This window comes from Cynoglossus semilaevis, chromosome 12 (assembly GCF_000523025.1).
Source record: "Cynoglossus semilaevis isolate Cse_v1.0 chromosome 12, Cse_v1.0, whole genome shotgun sequence".
Taxonomy (NCBI): domain Eukaryota; kingdom Metazoa; phylum Chordata; class Actinopteri; order Pleuronectiformes; family Cynoglossidae; genus Cynoglossus; species Cynoglossus semilaevis.
Window position 1 is genome coordinate 8171371 of NC_024318.1, and position 19604 is coordinate 8190974.

The 19604-nt window shown below is 36.8% G+C and overlaps 1 protein-coding gene across 1 annotated transcript in view; it reads right to left on the reverse strand.

Annotated features, from left to right (window-relative positions):
* hpse2 (heparanase 2) overlaps window positions 1-19604 on the reverse strand; it is a 44048-nt gene that overhangs the window by 15379 nt on the left and 9065 nt on the right. Inside the window, exons 4-6 of the mRNA XM_008321873.3 lie at window positions 4979-5152; window positions 3284-3455; window positions 596-643 (exon numbers count right to left, since the gene is read on the reverse strand). Coding sequence (XP_008320095.1) covers window positions 596-643; window positions 3284-3455; window positions 4979-5152 — 394 coding nt within the window. The remainder of the gene's footprint in view (window positions 1-595; window positions 644-3283; window positions 3456-4978; window positions 5153-19604) is intronic.

Sequence of the window (19604 nt, forward strand, 5' to 3'; positions counted from 1 at the left end):
CAGAGCATATGGTTTGATTTTAACAGTGTGGGTGGTGTTTTCGCAAGCCTTGCTGACGGTCCTTCCCTCTTCCGTCTTCTTCTAATTTCTCCTAATTAGACCTGACCTTCACCTTAATGACCACTCACTTGGTCACATGAGGCTTAGCTGAGGTGTGTCTTAAAAAAAAGAAGTTTTGTTTTATGTGTGTCAAGGAGAACAGATAAAAATAGGGAGGATGTAGGGGAGACGGGGGTGGAGGGGGTGATCAAACCACTGATAGGTCTGTATGCATTCCTCTGCTGCGTACAATAGACAAATGGCAGGTGTTACTAATTTAACTCTCTCAGGCTCCTTTTCCTGTTGTTCAATTTGCAGGATAAACACAGTTCTCGTCATTATGCATCAGCCTCTTTAGGTAACGGTGCTAATAGTGGTTATTAGTGGCTACTGCGTACAAACAGTGTGGAGATAATGGTGGAAAAACACAACATGTCCCGTGCTGTTAGATTTATGATTAGTTAAATGACTGGTCTGCTGCTGCAGAAGACAAAGGGTTGTGTTTAAGGTTTTCTTTTAGCACAAAATAGGAAAAATAAAGGGGTAAAATACCTACTGTTGCCACGTAACTGCATCAACAACAGAGCCTGCATTCTTTGTGAACCTGAAAGTGAGACAAAGAGAAGAAACATCAGTACAATGACATTTTCCTCTAAATGTTATAATGCTAAGAGCTTGTATTCTCAGTCCACCTACTGGGGTTGGCAAAAACATTTGGGGGATAAAACACACAAACGTGAATTGTTTAAGATTGGAAAAAGGCATAATGAGCCACATTTTCCCTTGTACTATATTATGCAGTATTAAGACATTTTTGTGGGAAATGCAGCAGAGGCAAGAAATATTTGTAAAACAAATTAAAATTGTTATTAGTTGAACACATGTTCACCTTAATTTCCCTTCCTCACAAAAGATTTGAGACAATATGAAAAGTCTGAAACCTATAAAACCTAAAACAAGGGGAGGGGGAGGTGGTCATTTGAAAGCCCGAAGGTGAATGTTTTCTGGAGCTGATTGGAGCCGACTGTTGGAGCCGACTATTTGGTGTGAGCTTAGTTAAATTTAAACATTGCTTGTGGACGCTAAACAATACAGTGATCTTTTTATTCCACTATTTTCAAAGACAATTCCATCCTTGAAACTTTTGCATTTCATTTTCCCAGTACTACCTGACCCAAATCACTACATATTGGGGAGTAACAGCTTGACAGACATCACAAGTATGTCTCTAAACACCATGTGACAGAAACAACTTTCACTGCCCTGGCTTGTTTAGTCTATGCTGCTTCGATATTTGAACTGTTGAGCAGCTCAGTGTCTAATATATCTTATTTGCTGAAAGCAGCAGAGTAGTTGGACTGTCAAACACAAGAGCCAACCCCTCGTAACAGTGTCAAACACGCAGGAATCACCCCGGTGTTGAGTGTGACACCCAAGACTTGTAGATATTGTAGATACTCCTGCCCTGTTCTCACTGAGCTCAATGTCTTTTTCTTTTTTCCAACATCCTACCTGTCAAAACGAGCGAGAACACAGAAAAAGCTGTGACTGACAGCCTGAGAATCACAGAGAAATTGAGATGTTACTGCATCGCATAATTATCTAGACCTGAGGTTTTGACGGTCACATGTGGACAAATGTAATTTCGAGAAATGTGTTTACTCTGGTTTTGTTAAAAGGGTTTCTTATCCTTTTTAATTTAAACACGCCACTTACTGTAATATATTCCACCACCATGTCACTCTGACTAAAGTGCTGTAATTACAGCTCCCTTCCAGCCAGAAGAAAAAGCAGATGTTTAATGCTAACTTTCTTCTGCCCAGGACTAAATCAAAACTTGTCAAAACAACTAAACATGTAACAGTTCCTTGCTGGTATTTTTGTATTCTTTAAAAAAAAACATTAAGTTTACTATAAACAATCAGAGAAACTGTGGAGTAAAATTTGTGAAAAAGTTTTTTTTTTTAATGTTTCACTTTAATTAATATTGTATGTACTCTACCCACTATATGGCATTTCTTTTTCTATTTAGGTGGAGCTGGAGCCAAGTCAAGATATCAGACGTACACACTGATATGTCAGAAAGTGATTCTAAAAATACTTTCTTTAGAACAATTTAGGTGTATGGACTAATAGTGAACCAATACACATTTAAGGTGGAAAATGTTACCCTGCTAATCAGTATCACAGTCCAGTTTGACCACTGGCCAACAAAAGCTGTCGTCCTGGTGCCTCCTTTGGGAAAATAGTTTTATTTTTAAACCTGTGCAATTCACTGTACTGTACTTTTTAATCTGTACATCTGCAACTCTGAGAGTGACACGCATTTGACCCTGTTGTGATTTCTGGATTTCTGGAATTTTTAGTTGCTGACAATAGGAAGTGTCCTATCCATTACAGTATTGCTGTTTATTCGCTTTGCGTGGTATTGTTTTACAGTTGTACTAAGTCGGTGGATTGAGCCGAGGCATGTGCTAGCAATTTTCACAAAAGATATTCAGAATGACTGCCAAAAAAGCTACCAAAATCACATATTGAATTCCTCTTGTTTCATTTTAGAAAATAACGTGTGAACAGGAGACTTACATCTCAGCTGCTTTGTAAACATGACCTAGACAGGCTCTTTCAACTTAGCAGCACTACGTTTGACTGACTGTAGACAAACTTCATCAGTGAAGTTACTAAAAGTTTGAGATAGCTAGAAGATAGCAAAGCTAAAAACGGCATGTGAACTTTTGCAGTTAAACTACAAAGTGTGATGTTACAACACTCAGATGGGCACAAGCTGCAACACACATAAGACAGAGGGACAAAAAGAGACAGAGAGTGAGAAAGTAAGAGGCAAAGAGGCTGGGAGAGAAAGAGAGAGAGAGAGAGAGAGAAGGAGAGATGCTAGTCAAAGTGAAGCTGATGGAGCTTCTGTGTAAAACGAGCAGGTGGGACGTTGTTCAGCCACATTATCAGTCAGACGACACTTTATTTAAGCTGACATGATCTAAATGTAGCTGAGACCCTGTAGCCTGCAAAGTGGAAATCCATAAACAATGGATATTGCTCTGTGTGTCTGTGTGTGAGTGGGCGTGCGTGTATGTGTGTGTGTGTGTGTGTTTTGAAAACAGTAAACTTCAGTAAAAGACCTAAACTGCTGCAGCATACTTTCCACTACCTTCCCCCTTTGTTCCCAGCAGGATAGCCTAACAAGGAGTGGAATGGCGCCCAGTCAATGTTTTATTTGCTGACTCACGCATCCAATAGCAGTATAGCGTTTTTCCGAGGACGTCCTACGTTGGGGCCGTAGAGTTGAGCTCGGTGGTAATAGCGTACAGACTGCAGAAGAGTCCTCAGCTTGGCGTAGTCCTGAGCCAGCTGGGTGCTGTTGACAGCACGGCCCACCATGCTGCGGTAGGCGTTAGGCTCTAGGAAAAGAAAGAAGAAGAGAAGAGGTTTGTAAAAGCAACAAAGGGGAGGTGACAGAGAAAATTGTTGTTATTGTTGTAGTCTGATCTTGCTTTTCTTTTGATTAACAGCCAGTAGAAAAGGGGATAATTGGGCAATTCGCAGAAATACGGACATATGGCTCAATGTCAGTAGAACGATCCAAGCACACATGGTGGCCCGGCAGCATCAGAGTAGCAGCTATGTACAATGCTCATTGTAATAATAAAACAAAACAAAAAAACAACAATAAACTAAAATCTGGAGTTTATAAGAATATTATTTGTTAGAATGTTATTCTAACAAGAAAAAATTGCCATAGTAATTTTCATTGTGGAAAACTGGAGTAAAAAAAACAAACAATTACCACTCTACATTCATAAATAGTAAATTAAAGCAAAAGGGGATGTTAGCCAGTAATAAACATGGTATTGTTCTTTTTTTTCTTTTTAAAGAAATGTTTTAAATGTATCATTTGATACAAAAAGTGTGGGTTTTGTAGGTTTGTAATTAACGGTTAATATACATGGTTTTTAGTTTATTACAGAGCTTATATATGAATGTAAACATGAGGTTTTGTATAAATGTATCAAACCTTTTATTTATTATGACTTAATTAAAATATACAGTAAATGTGCAATAACAGACTTAAATTTAAATTAAATAGACACTAAATCATTGCACTTCAAAATCTACATTCTTCAAGCTACAAAAGCATAAAGGTTTTCTGAAAAAACACAAACAGAACCGTATTGGCAGAACTTAAAAGATAACCTTTTTCATTTAACCCCAAATTTGCTGTATGTCAACATTGTCTTGATAATTTAGATGAAATTACTTTTTTCTCTGAAATGAAGGACCTCACCAAAACTTTCCTATGGTCCAATCAATCGATTCTGCATGGTACTCCTAGGCTTCAGATGAAATAAAAATTTCTTTTTGAGCTTTATTGTAGATGAAATGAGATGAAAATATGAACTGATGTGCAGCAGGCGAACACGGGGTTGTGTGTGCACGGCCTTTCCTAAGGAACGCAGATGTTTAGGATGACATGAGGACTAGCAGTTCCTTTCATCCCTGAATCAAGCCTTGCTTTAACTCTCAATCTGCTGGACACAGTTTCTTTTTTGAGGATTCTGTCACCAGTAATTGTTAGATGATCAAACAGGGGCATTTTTTTCCAATGACACTATTCTAATGCAAAAAAAAAAAAAAATTCCAATAAGCTATATGCTCAAGTCTGATATATTTTTTTTATTTTTCCAAGTTCAAGGTATCTTGTAGCGCTGAACTCTTGATTTAGGTTATGGAGTCACTTATATGTAAAATGTAACTCTCTGAAATGTTAGAACCTTGGTTATTACCAGAAGAACAGTGAAGTTCTGTCAAGTGAAATGGAAGTACCTTAAGCTGTGCATCAATCTTAGGATAACACATATGGCTTTTCTTACTGCAGAAATTGACATTTTATTTTAAGGTAAGTGTGAAGTGATGATATACTGACCGTTTCCCAGCTCCCAGGAGATATTGTACTTTTTGCCAGCACTGTACTTTAAAAGGCTGAGGGTAGAGGAGGTGTTCCAGGAGTTGTCAGGGTTCCTGTGCAGCGCATTGAGCCCAAAGATCAGATGTAGTCCGGCACAATCGGCAAAGTTGTACAGTTTGTCTAAAGACCTGGCTGGGAGAAACCCACAAAGCAGTTGTAACTTTGATTCTTCTCTGGAGCTTGATATACAGAAACATACAGTAAGAAGATGAGATGAAGAGCATGTGGGAATCATGTCCTCGTTCTGTAGCAATCTCCTTCGATTATTCTGCAGTCATATCTGCAACTTAATTTGTGGTTTATGTACCATTACAGTTATCTCAGCTGCAATTTTATCTTTCCAACCATCTTCAACCACTTATCCTGTTATCGAGCAGGAAGAGCTGGAGTAAATCCCAGCAGACGTGGGGCACAGTGCTGAACAAACCTTGGATAGATCACAATTCTACAGGTCTCTGGACCATGAAAGGAAGCAAAGGTACTCAGAATAAATTTATATTTCATTATATAAAAAAAAACCCCACCCTGACAAAACCTGACAACAAGCATCATCAGTACAACTCTAATTACAACAAATTTATATTTCATTATATAAAAAAAACCCCACCCTGACAACAAGCATACAAGTACAACTCTAATTACAATTGATGTTAGCATGGCTAAATTGCCAATGAATTGGTTCTCATTATGTCCCTAGCTTTAATTTTCTTCCCATGAAGAAAATTATTGTTAGCTCACAGTAAGGCCTAAATAATGGCAAAAACAAATTGTGACATTATTTCACATGTGAACTCTTAATTAGCAGATATTATAAGAATTGTAATGTAAAAAGAAATGGCCAGATACTACTTTTTGCACAAATGTGACATAAAAAAATCAACATTTTGTAGAAATCAGTTTCTTGTTTCTCTTTTAGTAAATTAATCTGTTACAGAGCATTTTCCTATAAAATTGAGGCCACTTAAACAGATGGTGGCATATGGTAAGAGAACTAAAAGTGTTTGTTTATCTTTTAATGTGTGACTGTGGGCTGCTCCTGGACACCTCAGGCTCTTGTTTTGAAACCTAATCTGTTTGGAGTCGTTCCTTTAACGTAAATATTACCCTGAACTCTGACCTGTACTTCCTAGGATCAACAGGAAACAGATGAAGACTGTGTGCCTGTCTGGATCCAGCTAAGTTGTCGTGAGTTTGGCACCAGCTGATCATGCCAACTGATACTACAAGCAGTGAGGAACAGAGAAGAAAGCAGAGTAGACCCCAGTGATTGGAAGGTTATTCTTTTGGATACATGACAAATTGTTAAAAAGTACAAGATTTTCTAAAATGTTTATTTTTATTTAAATGATGGTAGAGATACAATTCTTTACTTCAAAGTTGGAAAACATTTGCTTATCGTTTATACGTCATGTTTGAGTTCAAATGCGGTTTCATACACAGTGTTGACCGTACGCTTTACTCTCAATAAAGCCGTGGTTTAGTATAATCCACAGAGCAAATAGGGAGAACAAAAAGATTGCTTGTTGCGCCTGGAATTAATTCAGCTTCTAGCAACAGCGGGAGGAAAGCATGCAAACAAAAGAGTGCTAGCAGCAACAATGGTTTTATTGCAGAGTGCGCTCGTCAGCAGTGCATTTCTGCCGTGTTAACTGTCTGCTCCCAATCCCATTAATAACTGCCAATAACACCAGTTTCATAGTAGTTATTATCATAACCACTATTATCATAACCGCTATTATCATAACTTCTTTCCTCTGTGGTAAATCTGAGTGGTGCAAGTTTGCAAGGGCAGAGTTTAGGGCAGCAAAAGAGAGAAAATAGCGCCAGATGTGGCTGTCAGGATGAGTGATTCCAGGCTTTTCCTCACCTGAGATCTGAGCAGAAGGCAACCAGCCTTGCTCAAATACACAGTGAGGAACCCTGTGCACACATCATCAGCGCACCATCAAGAACACTGAGCTGCTAGAAACACTGTTTCTCTGATAACAGCTGTAAAAGCAGCATGGATGATCAAATAAACGCTAATTTTTTTAAACCGTCAGTTGGGTTACAGAGAGAATATTGCCTTCTCGCACACACAATAGCCACAGGCCAAATAAAACAGCACTACTGACCGACTTTCTAGCCAAGCTCTTGCATGCCGACTGACATTGCATCCTTCATCAAAGTAGAAAAGAATGCTAAGTCCATCAACCCTCCTGGTGTCAGGAAATCTGAAGATCACAAAGGCCAAACATAAAAGATATGCTCTGAGGACACAAGCAAGCCCTGAAGCTTCAAATCTGTGAACTCAGTTAGAGTGAAGTAATGACATTACCAACACTGACCGCGAACATGTGTATGTCAGTGTGTATAACAGGAAGAAAAATGCATGATTACTACTATGGTATGTTAAAAATTTTAATTTTAATTTTTAATTTAACTTTTTTCTTTATTAAAATTATTTTTATTTTACATTTCTAAATACATTTAAAATGGAAATTCAATCTGTTACTCTTGTCAGACCAATAAGAAATTGTGAAATGTACTAGGGTATAAAGAAGAAAAGGACCATTTTAAGCTAGAAAATCCTCTAAAAAGAAAGCAAACTCCATATACATATCTGCACATGTGCTTGTGAGTGTATATGCGTATGGATGTGTTGTAGTTCCTCTGTGTGTTTGTATGTGGAACAAAAAGTGGGGTCTGGATACTGTTGAGCTGTCTATCTGATAGAAAAGCCAGCTCAATGGAGCAGAGAGGCGGGCAGCATCAGTCAGCGCCATGCCTCATTTCTGTAGCCCTGCATATTCCCTTGCACACTGGAATACAAACAGGTTTATGTACGCCTGTATGGACTCTTACAAACAGTGTTGGCTGGTTTATAGTAGAAAACATGCACATGGATGGGATGTTTTCCTATGAAATGTTTTTGCAATAACAGGGAAATATTTTCAGACTGAACGTCAAAGACAGGTGTACTTTTTTTCCATGTCTTTTAGATTCCAGCACAACATAAACATGTGATTTGGTTTTTAAGCTGCACGAACCTCTTCACGATGCATATTGTATCAATAAGTCCTGCAACAGCAAAAGAAAAAAAGAAAAAAAAAGTGTTGCTGTCACTTGCCATAAAACAGACCTGCTCTGGGGTCCATCAGAAAGTTGAAACTGTAAAGTCACATTTTAAATTATTTACGGATATAAAACTACAGCTGTGTTAAAAAATGTCACAAACAAATAAAATGTCAGGTAAGAGAAAAGAGTGTGTATTGATTTTTTGGAAAAAAAAAAGAAAAAGTACATATAAATTAATGGTACTCTTTATATTCATTTTATGTATGTAAGATCTTAACGGTATATTAGAAGAAGACAGTTTTCGGAGAGGTAAAAACAATGACTTGTGACATTCTCCTTTATTTACAGATTTTTAAAGGGATAAATAGGACATTTTAGAACATTTTAAATAATCTTATTTGATTTAGAGTAGGATGTTTACTGCAAATAGATAAAGTCTGGAACATATAAGCAAGATCAACCTCTTGAAACTTAATTCACAAAAACAAAACTTGAATTGAAACTAAATGTTTTTAAAGAAAGGCCAAGCAAAGGCAATTGAGGTAAAAACCATTGGGATAATTTCTTTCCGGTGTGTGGACAATGATTTTTCTCATCAAAAGATGCACACATTGATTTCAACACTGCTATTTGCCAATAAACACTCAAAACTAACACAACATGAGAGACAAAAGTCTTGAAACTTTTATTACGTTGTGAATTAACAATGCTCATTGTAAGGGAAAAAATGTGTTTATAAAGTTGCATCATGTTCCCACATGTAAGCACAGAGATGCTTGTAATTTTCTCTCAGCTGTAACAACTCTTATTACATCAGTTTGAAGAGTAACACACACACACACAGACATACGTGCGCGCACACACACACAAAGCTTCACCACATTGGACTGAGTGGTGAAAATACTTGCAAACAGCGAGTCTCAGACTCTGCATCTGTAAGGGACAACTGCTGTTGACAGTATTTAAGATTTTGTCAGTCTACTGTCAGACTGCGAAGTAATTTCACATTCAGACTTAATAAACACCACATGCTCAAATGCAACAGCAGTCGAAAGCCATGACCAGTCACGAAATAATTGGAAATAAACTCCTTAAATAACCCGGAAAAACAAAGTGTGGGGCATTTATCATCAGCTCCTCCATCATGGCTTCCATCTTTTCTCTCCTGTGCCTTTCCTCACAGCTCTTTGCCTTCTGTTTCTCATTGGACCAGTTCCTTTACTAACCAGATCCTGTGTCTGCAGAAAAAGACACTATGACTGGAGCAAGGTCATCTAGAGCCTGGAGTTTCCAAATCCCTATGTTTTCAAGCAGATTGTCAAAAGTTAAAGAACAGCTATCGACGCAGTTTGATCATTCACCCACATCGGTCAAAGACGTAACCAGGATACTGTTACGGTCGCTGTATCGAAACTTATTAAATGTGGTAGTTTCTAATGTTCACAGCGATGTATCTGCAACTTATCCTGATGTTAACTTGACACTGTGTGTTAGGGTTGAGCAGAGGGAGAAATGTGGTTCCAATATAGTGTGGGTCTGTGCTGTGCTGCTCCACTAGCATGCAGCACAGAACTGAATGCCTCCATGTTAACACACACACTCTCTATCTGTCTGTCTGTCTGTCTCTCTCTCTCTCTCTCTCTGCCTCTGTTTCTGTCTCTATCTCTGTCTCTCTCTCACACACGCACGCACACACACACGCACGCACGCACGCACGCACGCACACACACACACACACACACACACACAACAATCTGACTCTTCTTTTATACAAGTGCCTCTAAACTCAAGCAAAAACATTCAGGTCAAACTTTTGTATTTTTAAAAAATGCAAGATACGTAGTGGGCACCTGTTTTCAATTCTGTCATGGGGACCTGTGTGTCCATGTGTGTGTGAGTGTGTGCATGTCAAGAGTTTATTTTCTAAATTTAAATTTACTTCAGCTATACTTGTGTGTGGCCCTTTCACTGTGTACCCAGTGCAAGGAGATGCAGAGAAAGTTGATGGAGCTGGTGAGTAAGATGAGTGGTATGTTAACATACGCTGTTCTCCATGTAAAATACATCACGCACACACACTCATTCGTCAGTATGAGCTCCTGCCCAGGCAACAGGCTGCAGTAACCACAAATCAAAGACAGAGAAGTGTACAAAATATCATCAACTGCCTTTCATTGCCTTTGGGCCATGTAACTCAAACCACTTGTTGAGTGAAACGTGTGTGGATAGGGTGTGAGTGGTTTCAACATCTGTTTGGCAGTGGTCAATGTCTATCACTCTCAACAATATTGTATCCCTTTTTTATAGATTATAATGACCCGGCTGTGTTTGGCACACAGATATAAAGGTATGTAAAACTTTGTCTCCCAAGATAAGAAAAGAAATCTCATGTCTCTTCTTTTGATTTGCTACCAAGCATCACTACTGTTCACTAGAGAGGCATGAGTGATGACCTTAGTCCAGTCTCAAGTCTTGGACCAGATTTTCCATTTACATCATTTCGTATAAATTTTAAACCCTGTTGTGAAAGAGATCTTGCAATCTGAACATTTCAAAAACAAGCTAGATGAAATGTTATAAATGTGCACCTTGTATTTGACATTTTAAAAGGCATAAGACAAATTCACGAAACTGGACAAAATTTCAGTGCCAAAGCAACACAATTTGTAAAAAAAAAAAAAAACTTTCCTTGTAAAATTTAGCTACAGTCTTCCAAGTAAAGTTTTCTAGTTGCTCACATCAATGCCACTTTCACTGAAACGCTACACAAATGTTACCAAAAGCAGGTTTATGAATAAAAAAGAATAAAATAAGAAATGGGAGCACACTGGGTTGTTTAAAACTTCACCCACGTAATAATATCTCACATTTAGGGAAAGTTAAAAATCAGTTTTGAATCTCCCGGGAAACGTTCCTTTTAAAATACAGGCTTGTGCGTAGGCTGTCCAGCCCGATTGACAGCTGTGTTGGCAGGAGTGCAGGAACAAAATGTAAACAAATTTGTGAAATGATAGCTTGCAAGCCAAGGACAGACAGCTTTTTGTTCACAGTAGTGCTGAGGCAAAGGGATTTCAGTGTAAAACTACTTTTTTTGCTTTTTACTTTTTTAGACATGTAAGTTTAATGTTTCAGTGTTTTTTTAAGGGTTTAAATTAAATAAATATATATGATGAGATATGTCAAATATCGCTATGGGAATGTGAACCTGTACTAAATTACTATGTTGCTAAAACGGTGCAGAACTGATGTAAAAATAAAAAAAGCTTACACTCAGTTAAATTTACACGGTACACAAAAAAAATTATAGCATGATAATTAGCAGAAAAAAAGATTCTCTCAAGAAGGAAAATAATTAGTAATCATATCTAAAACACTAGCTCCGATAACAATTTTTTCATTAGCTGCAAAACTCCATATGTGATTATTATTGTAGAAAATGTATCTTAGTACTATTCAGTAGTCTCTGCACGAAGAAAGAAAACACCCACCATGTTTTAAACTATTTTAATGTAACAAATGCAGTTGGTTTGCACTGTTATTTTAATCCAGTTAAAACAAAAGAACTCTAGTTCTATATTTGTGTTTTATATTTTTCTTTCCAAATGCTAACACACCACAGTCTTTTAGAATATCCAATGAAGCGTGTTTTAATGTGACATCAAAAGATTCGACTAGATTGCAGGCAAGACAGGGTAGAATATCCAATGAAGCGTGTTTTAATCTTTAATCTAATACTATTAAATAAACAATTTATTTACATCCCTTTGCTGAACAAACTTAATTTAATTGCTATTTATCAAACACCTAAAGGTGAGCCTAGTTACAAAAAAACAAAGAGGTCTGAGACCCTCTCCTGACTTTTACAACAAAAGATTACTAACACTGTCACCTCCAAAGGAGGCGCGATTGTAAAGCTTCCACCTCTTATCCGCTTAGCCATCTCAACACACCTCTGCTGATGCTGTAATTGTGCGCTGATTGCTCTATAATTCCAGAGAAACAAGAGTCCTCTGGGCAGACAGAGTTAAACAGGGGGAGAGCTAGCCCAGGGCTTCACTTCCCCTGAACCATCAAAGAGTTTGGACACAATAGCTGCAGCCCTTCCCACAAAACACCTGCTTAGGCTGCAAATGATGATGATGAGATCAGTGACTACTCATCACCGGAAGGAATGTTTAAAAACCATCAACAAAGCCACTGTGTTGAGAAATCAAAAGACTGGCTAATCAATGACAAACAAAATAATACACCCAAACCCAAAATGATTCTTGGGGTGTACTTAAAACATTTTCTGCATTCCCAGCTTAAGAAGGGAACGTCTGATCCTACGGCTGTATGATGGATGAGGGTTATGAAGACCAGATCCCATACAGGGCAGCAAAGCAAATACACGGTATCCCAGACCCCCTCTGACTGCGCAAATATAATCACCATAATCACAGTAATCATCTTCCACTCTTAAACTATATCCACACACATTACTTATGGCTCAACTCAACCAGAGGCTCTTTCTCCAGCTGTGGAAATAGAGCCAGTTTAAACAGGTTCACATTTTAACGTGGCAACAGCTTTTTGGAAATTAGTAATGTCAGATGATGGAAAAAAACACACAACAATAACCAAAATGCTGCTAGATGTTTGTAATGTATTGAACACATTAAAATTTAATTATACAATTCGTTATTAAGTTTAAAACATAATACCTTGCAATTTGGTATAATAAAAGATTATTAAATAAATTAAATATAATTGAGCTAATGACTAAATATTATTTTTAAAACTAGTCCTTTCCAAGTATGTTTTTCCTATGATCTAACAGCCTTAAGATGACAGAAAATTTCAATTTTCAGAGATACTTACGACGCTCACAGAATAACTTTAACGGAAGTTTGTGTCTAACATATAAATATGAAAAATACTACGTAGCTAACGATGTTACTAACATCAACTGGGCTTGATGACGCATATGATGTCTTGAGTTACAGTATACCCTGCCATTCCATGGTGTCGTATCCTTTTGCCAGTTTGCATTACATCTGACATTTAGGCCAAGAATTTTTTTTTTCAATTCAAGCAGCACTGTGTTATTTTCATCAATCTTATATGTTTGCAGACGTCAGAGAAAAGGGAGAAGATTAAAGAAACCATCACATTCTCTCAAATCCTGGCTAGTGCAGCACAAACACAGCAGGGGGCACCTGCCTCCACTGGACGGACCGTCTCTGTTCTCATAACTCCTCAGTCCCATTTGTGTCTTTAAAACAATTCTTATGACATGGCTGGGACTTGTCCCTGTTCTCTGGTGGATATTCCTGCCAGATGTCTATTGAGGAAAAAAGAATCTGTTTTTTTCCACTATGCACTTTTACATAGACATCAGAACCATTGTTTTTGTTCTGGTTACATTTTCAAGGACCTCGTCTTGGTCTCTGGTCTCTCTTTTGGCCTTGAATAAGTGATAATGTTTTTTTTTTAAATCACATCCTTTTTAATTTCAACATCTTTATTTAAAGTGTATTTTAGTGTATTTGTACATTTCAGCAAACATCTTTGGTTGAGGAACAAAGACAAAAAATGCAAGTGCATTGTCCTTTGAAGGTGTGTATTTAAGTAGCCTATTATGTAATTGAATAATTGATAATAAATAATTATCATTTTATATGAAAATATCAGAAAATATTCAGTAATAACTGAAAAGAGGGGATTTAAATTATTTCAACCTATTATTTAAACTAGGGATGTCCTAGTATATATATATATTTTTTTTTTTTTCTGTATTAACTTTTTGAATTGAATTCCTATTTCAATATCAGCCGATACCAATATATAGCCCCCAGCATTCTGCATACAACCTCCTGATTATTAAATATTAATAAAAAGAGCTGCATTGCTGCCATCTAATGGCTTTTATTTTTTTATACAGCCGTTTTTCCCCAAAACTGTTTTTACGGCACATAATTTGGTAAAACAGAGGTCTTGCGTTATTGGGTTTTCATTATCGGCCGATAATATTGGACATCCTCAATTTAAACCTATTTGGTGAAAGAAAACTTTATTTAATTATGGTAACATAATGATATATTTTACTTAATTCGATATGATAACTGTAAAATATGTATTGTAAAATACACTGCAGTTTTTTAGGCATCAGTTTGAAATATACCTAATATAAAGTTTAGTTAAAGTAGAATTTTACCTAAAATATGCTAATTGGTTGATTGGGAAGGACAGAAAAAAATAGTTTATCCTAAAAATAATAATATTAATAATAATAAAAAATGAATTGCAGCATCATAATTCACAAAATGGTTTTACTTGTACAAATGTTCTCTTTGGCTTGACTCTGTACAGCTCTTTGAAGGGAAAATTAATGAGTTCAGCAAGGAAAGAACAAGCGATGAAAAGCCAAGCAATAGAGTGGTGTATAAGTGGAGCATGCTGGCTGCAACAGAGCCCATGTTTGCCTCTCTGCCAAGGAAGGGACTAGGCCAAGCTGAGCTCGGCCAGCCCAAGTTAGCCAGACATCTGCTCATGGTTAGAGGTGTTGGCTCCTGCCATTCACAGCAAAGGGTTCAAAACCTCAGGGAAAGGTTTCACTTGGCCCCTTCTTGCCGGGGCCACTGCAAACAGTGCTGTATGCTCCCTAAGGGAATGCAGGTCTCAGGAAAATACCACAGAAAATTCAATTCCACTTTTCCTTTCCGTGCTTCACTTCTCTGACCACGGCAAATTTCATTACACACTTATGGACTCATAAAATTCCTTCAATAACACAGTGTCGTGTCCCACAGACCAGAGTCAAACAGTTTAAAAGTAAAGGGCTTGGAGGGCAACCAGCCATGATCCTGTCAGGAATCAGGTCCAGCAATTTATGTCCCTCTCCTATCACTTTTTATTTTTTATGATGTATTATTTTATTTCTTAACAAGACAAAAAGTGGTTGACATTTAAGTCAGGACATAAGACTGCTGTTTGAAATGCATGGCACAGCTTAAGTGATGAAAGGCAGTAAAACAGCTCACATGTTTTCTCTGTCATCTTGTTACCATATATCAGTTGGCATCTAATAAAATTCCCAAATGAAAATCAAAGTATCCCATTACAAGGTACTTAAGTCAATTAACAAAAGCAAAAAAAAACAAAAAGCACTTGAGCAACAAAAACAAATATGAAAGTAAAGAATTGGTCACACATCTAACATTAGGCTCCCTTTATCCTTCTAATGAGTCAATAAACTCTTGGAAGTGACTGACTCAAAGATGTTGCAAAATCTTGAACTGTTGTTGGTCCTGCTAAAAACCTAAACTGGCCTCCACATGTGACAATTTTGAGTTCTGGTAATGTTTTTTAATGACTTACAAAGAAACACAAGTCAGACAAGTGGGGTTTGAAGTAAAGCCATCCTTTTTCACTAAAAAGGACACAATACAATAAATACAACACGATAACATATACAATATTTACCAAAAACTGAATTGATTTAGATGATTTTTTATGATGTCCTTCAAAAACCGTACCTCGCCAAAAAAATCTGCATACATTTTCTGCACATATAAAAATGTCCTGTTATGGCTATGTACAACATGTAGATTTTAAAGTGTTGGTTTAATGGAAATTAATAACGTTAAGGTAAATAAAATTTGGTTAAGTAGTATTAATAACGTTAAGGTAAATAAAATTTAGTAGTAAAAAATATAAATAGCCAAGGATAGTTAACAAACAGATCATTTTGTCAAATTTATAGTAATTATTAAGCCACAACATACTATGGTAATGGCACTGTCACATTTAGAGAACAGTAATGCTGGCAGTATCCTATAGGACAGACCCAATGTCAATCACATGTGGTGTCCACTCATATTCTCGTGCTCTTTCCAGACTAACATTCAACAGAGTGGTTTGATCGAACACATAGAGATCTCCTCTTTAAATAGGATATAGGATATAGTCACATCTTCACATGTCCCTCTGAGGCAGAGACATGTTGTCGTTTCATGTGAAGGTCAGAGGGTCAGAGGACAGGCACAGCCAGCAGCAACGCCTCCAGAGCAAAGGCACTAAGAGTTTTTTGCCCTAAAACTATTTGACGAGTAAGGACATGTTTTCTCAATTATTGTGTCTTTCTCTTTGTGAAAAAAAAAACCCAACAAAAAACTTAACCAATTCATTTTAAAGAGTGGCATATACTACAGTGATAGAAATGTACAGTGCATATGGGAATATGCACATTTTGATGCTGTAATATAAAACATGCATAGCTCTGTTCTGAATCAGGAAGTCTCATAGGTAAACAGAATTTCCAAGTACACGTTCTATTTTCCGATTCACCCTTCTCACTGGTGTTCTTTTTCTCCACAGAGCTCTGACATTATTATTTGTGTTCTGAGGCTTTTTCAATGTCAAGAATGAAGCTACTGGACTCTGAGCATTGCAGGTTCACTCCACCCTGAAGGCTCAGTTTTACACCATAGGTGTTGATTGTGATCAACTCTGGAACATGCTTTAAAACACTTGATTATTAATACAATTGAACTTCCAGGATTTTCCTTTTTATACTGTTCTTGTCTATCTTTTTCCATGTCTGGTGCTGGTATTTCATTCTTTTTCTCTTCCAAACAACTTCCCCTTCCCTCTCTCACCTCACAGCTCACACGTAATCCCACTTTGTTCTCTCTTGCTCTTGTTTTCTCATTTTGAGGGCTAAGCCCTGCACTGTGAATCTCCAACTCAGCAGGACACCATTGAGTGATAGATGGCCTCTGACAAGGGCCAACACAATTCAACCAGCCATATGCTCCGAGTATGAAAAAAAGAAAAGAATTAAAGACAATCCGCAAGTGGCCAGTGGAAAAACACTCCGATCTCTTTTGCAAGCAAAAGGTTGCGTGATAAATAGAAAACTCTGACATGCAAGTTAAAATAGGCCCCATGCCTAAGTGAACATTTCTTTATATTTGGGAAAATTAATTTAAAACACTTAAACTGTCCATTAATCTACAGTCACATTGCGATGTTGATACCTTGTGGAATTAGACTAATACCAATACTAGACTAATCATTACATAAGAAATACTTCTTAATAAGGTTGAATGTTATCTTAACAAAATAAATCTCCTTCGGTCATCTGATCCTTTATCACTGTAAACTCAAGACATTTGGGTTATGTACAAAAAGCACAAATCAATCAATTAAATTTGAATGAATCCATGTCAAAACTAAATTAGCTTGCCAAACTATCAGATCAAATTATGGTTACAAATAAGAAAAACCCTCAGTACCAAAACCAAGTATAAACACATATGCTAAAAATGTAAGAATGAAAAAGAAGCTAAACTGGGACCTGGCTGCTGCTGTCTTCTAACAGAACAAACAGCACAACACACTTGAAAATTGATAATGGAGTGTCAACAGAAGGTTCTAAGTCAAATTCTACAGAACATCAGTAGCATAGACTAAAGGCTGTGATCCAAACTGGCAGATCACTTGAAGATGAATGAGCTTGAGATATTTGCCAAAGATGAGTGGACTGGTGTACACTGGATGACTTGTACTTAAACTCAGTAAAAATAAATAAATAAATAAATAATAATAATGATGATGAATTTAACCAAATAATTGTGTTTCTGTAAGTAAGAGAGTAAATAGGATACGCTTAATAAGTAAAGTAAAAAATTATTCACTGTAATAAATTAAGAAACAAGGGTTAAATTACAGTAAAAATAAAAAAAATCAGATTTTATAAAACAATAATTTAAACTCTGCACAAAGATTAAATGTGCTTACTTTATCTAAAAGCCTGAAAAAAATCACTCAGTACCACACACAGATACACTCACACATTCCACAGACACATACCTAGAAGTGTCAAGCCTGGAGTAAAAATTAGAGAAATTGTTTGTAAAAAAAAAAGTGTCTCTACTGTAATCAAGCATGTGCCTCCTTAAAAACTGTTTTCACCAGGGTCTCACGTAAACACACAACGTAACAGCCGTCCTGGTGCGAAACAGCTCAGAGCCATACGGAAAGCCGTGCCATGATATGAAATTTGACACAAAACGTATGTTTTCTAAAGTTCTGGGGAAAAAATCTGGAGGTTGGATGTCATGCCAAACAATCATAGGAAAGGAAGGACTGCTTTCAAACATTTCCCATGCATCAGGCTATTAAAATGACATTCGTTTGCAGGTTGCTGGCACTTTTCTCCAGGCATATTGCAAACACATGGAACTGCATGTTATATCCATACGTGATTTAACACTAGGTATTCTTTCGATCGAGACAAAAAAATATATAGACATTTCTGGATCTGTGTAGACCATGTGGAAATAGTACAAGAAAAAGCCAGCAATATGGCAATCAAGAGTTTGTCACCCTGCACTTATATCACTGTCAGAAAGAGAAAAGTGAGAGGGAGGTAGGAAAAATATATTGTGTAACATACTATGTGCAACCAAACTCATAAAATATGTCATGTTACTTTAGATGTATTTCAAAGGTATGACAGTCTATTTCTTGTCCTTTTCTGAAGACATTTATAAAAAAAGCTTGAGTCAAACACTCACTAACACTGTGGTGGTTACAATAGTCTGCTGCAGGGCTTAATGCTTGGTGCAGTTTTTTGTACATGAGTACATGAACATGACTAATCTAATCATACTAGTTATTTGAAGAATGTTTCTTATTAGAGCTGTTCTTAAAAACGAACATGACTTTAATCACAGCTGTGCTAAAAAGATGCATATGCTGTGCCAAAAGGATAAATGCAGCAGACTTAAATCCTAGAAACCACAAGCGTGTGTCACTAAAGACTTAACTGCAGGGAAAATTTGGTTGCAGAGATGGTTTGCAATAAGCCACAGAACAAATAAGTGTACTTTGTTTTACACATGTCATGTGATAAGAGTAACTAAATTCAAACAGACATAATATATTAAAATGCTTAACTGTTCGTATAATTAAGGTCTTCCTGATATAAAATGTACATACATTAAACTCACTGATATCAGAATTTCATTATTTTACTGCAGTATTATTATTCAATAGCAGCTAAATTTCACTTAAATGCCAAGATCTAAGATAACCACTTACTTTGTGAGCTTTGCAACTAACCCATGCCAAGATTTAAATGTACTTTTCCATTTTTCTGCGTGGGAACATTGATTTTTAAATTGGATAAATCTTCATTTAGGTTCTGGTACCTGCTATAACTAATTGAATTAGTTATATGTTATGTTTATTTGGTCAATTTGATAATTATTTAGAATAGTAAATAATGTTTAGTGACGTCAATGCTTGCTTTGGGAACTTTGCTTTTTCTTTTTTCAGATTGTGCAAGTCTTTTATTCAAATTAGCTTGAAATCAGCTGGTACCAGAGTCAATATGTGGATTTAATTTCACATGCACAAATGCATATGTGTGTGACTGTGTGTGTCTGTCTGTCTGTGTGTGTGTGTGTGCTAGATTTTATTTAAAACAACAATGCAGAGTACGGGGATTTTGCAGGAACTATTACCAACTTCCTTATTG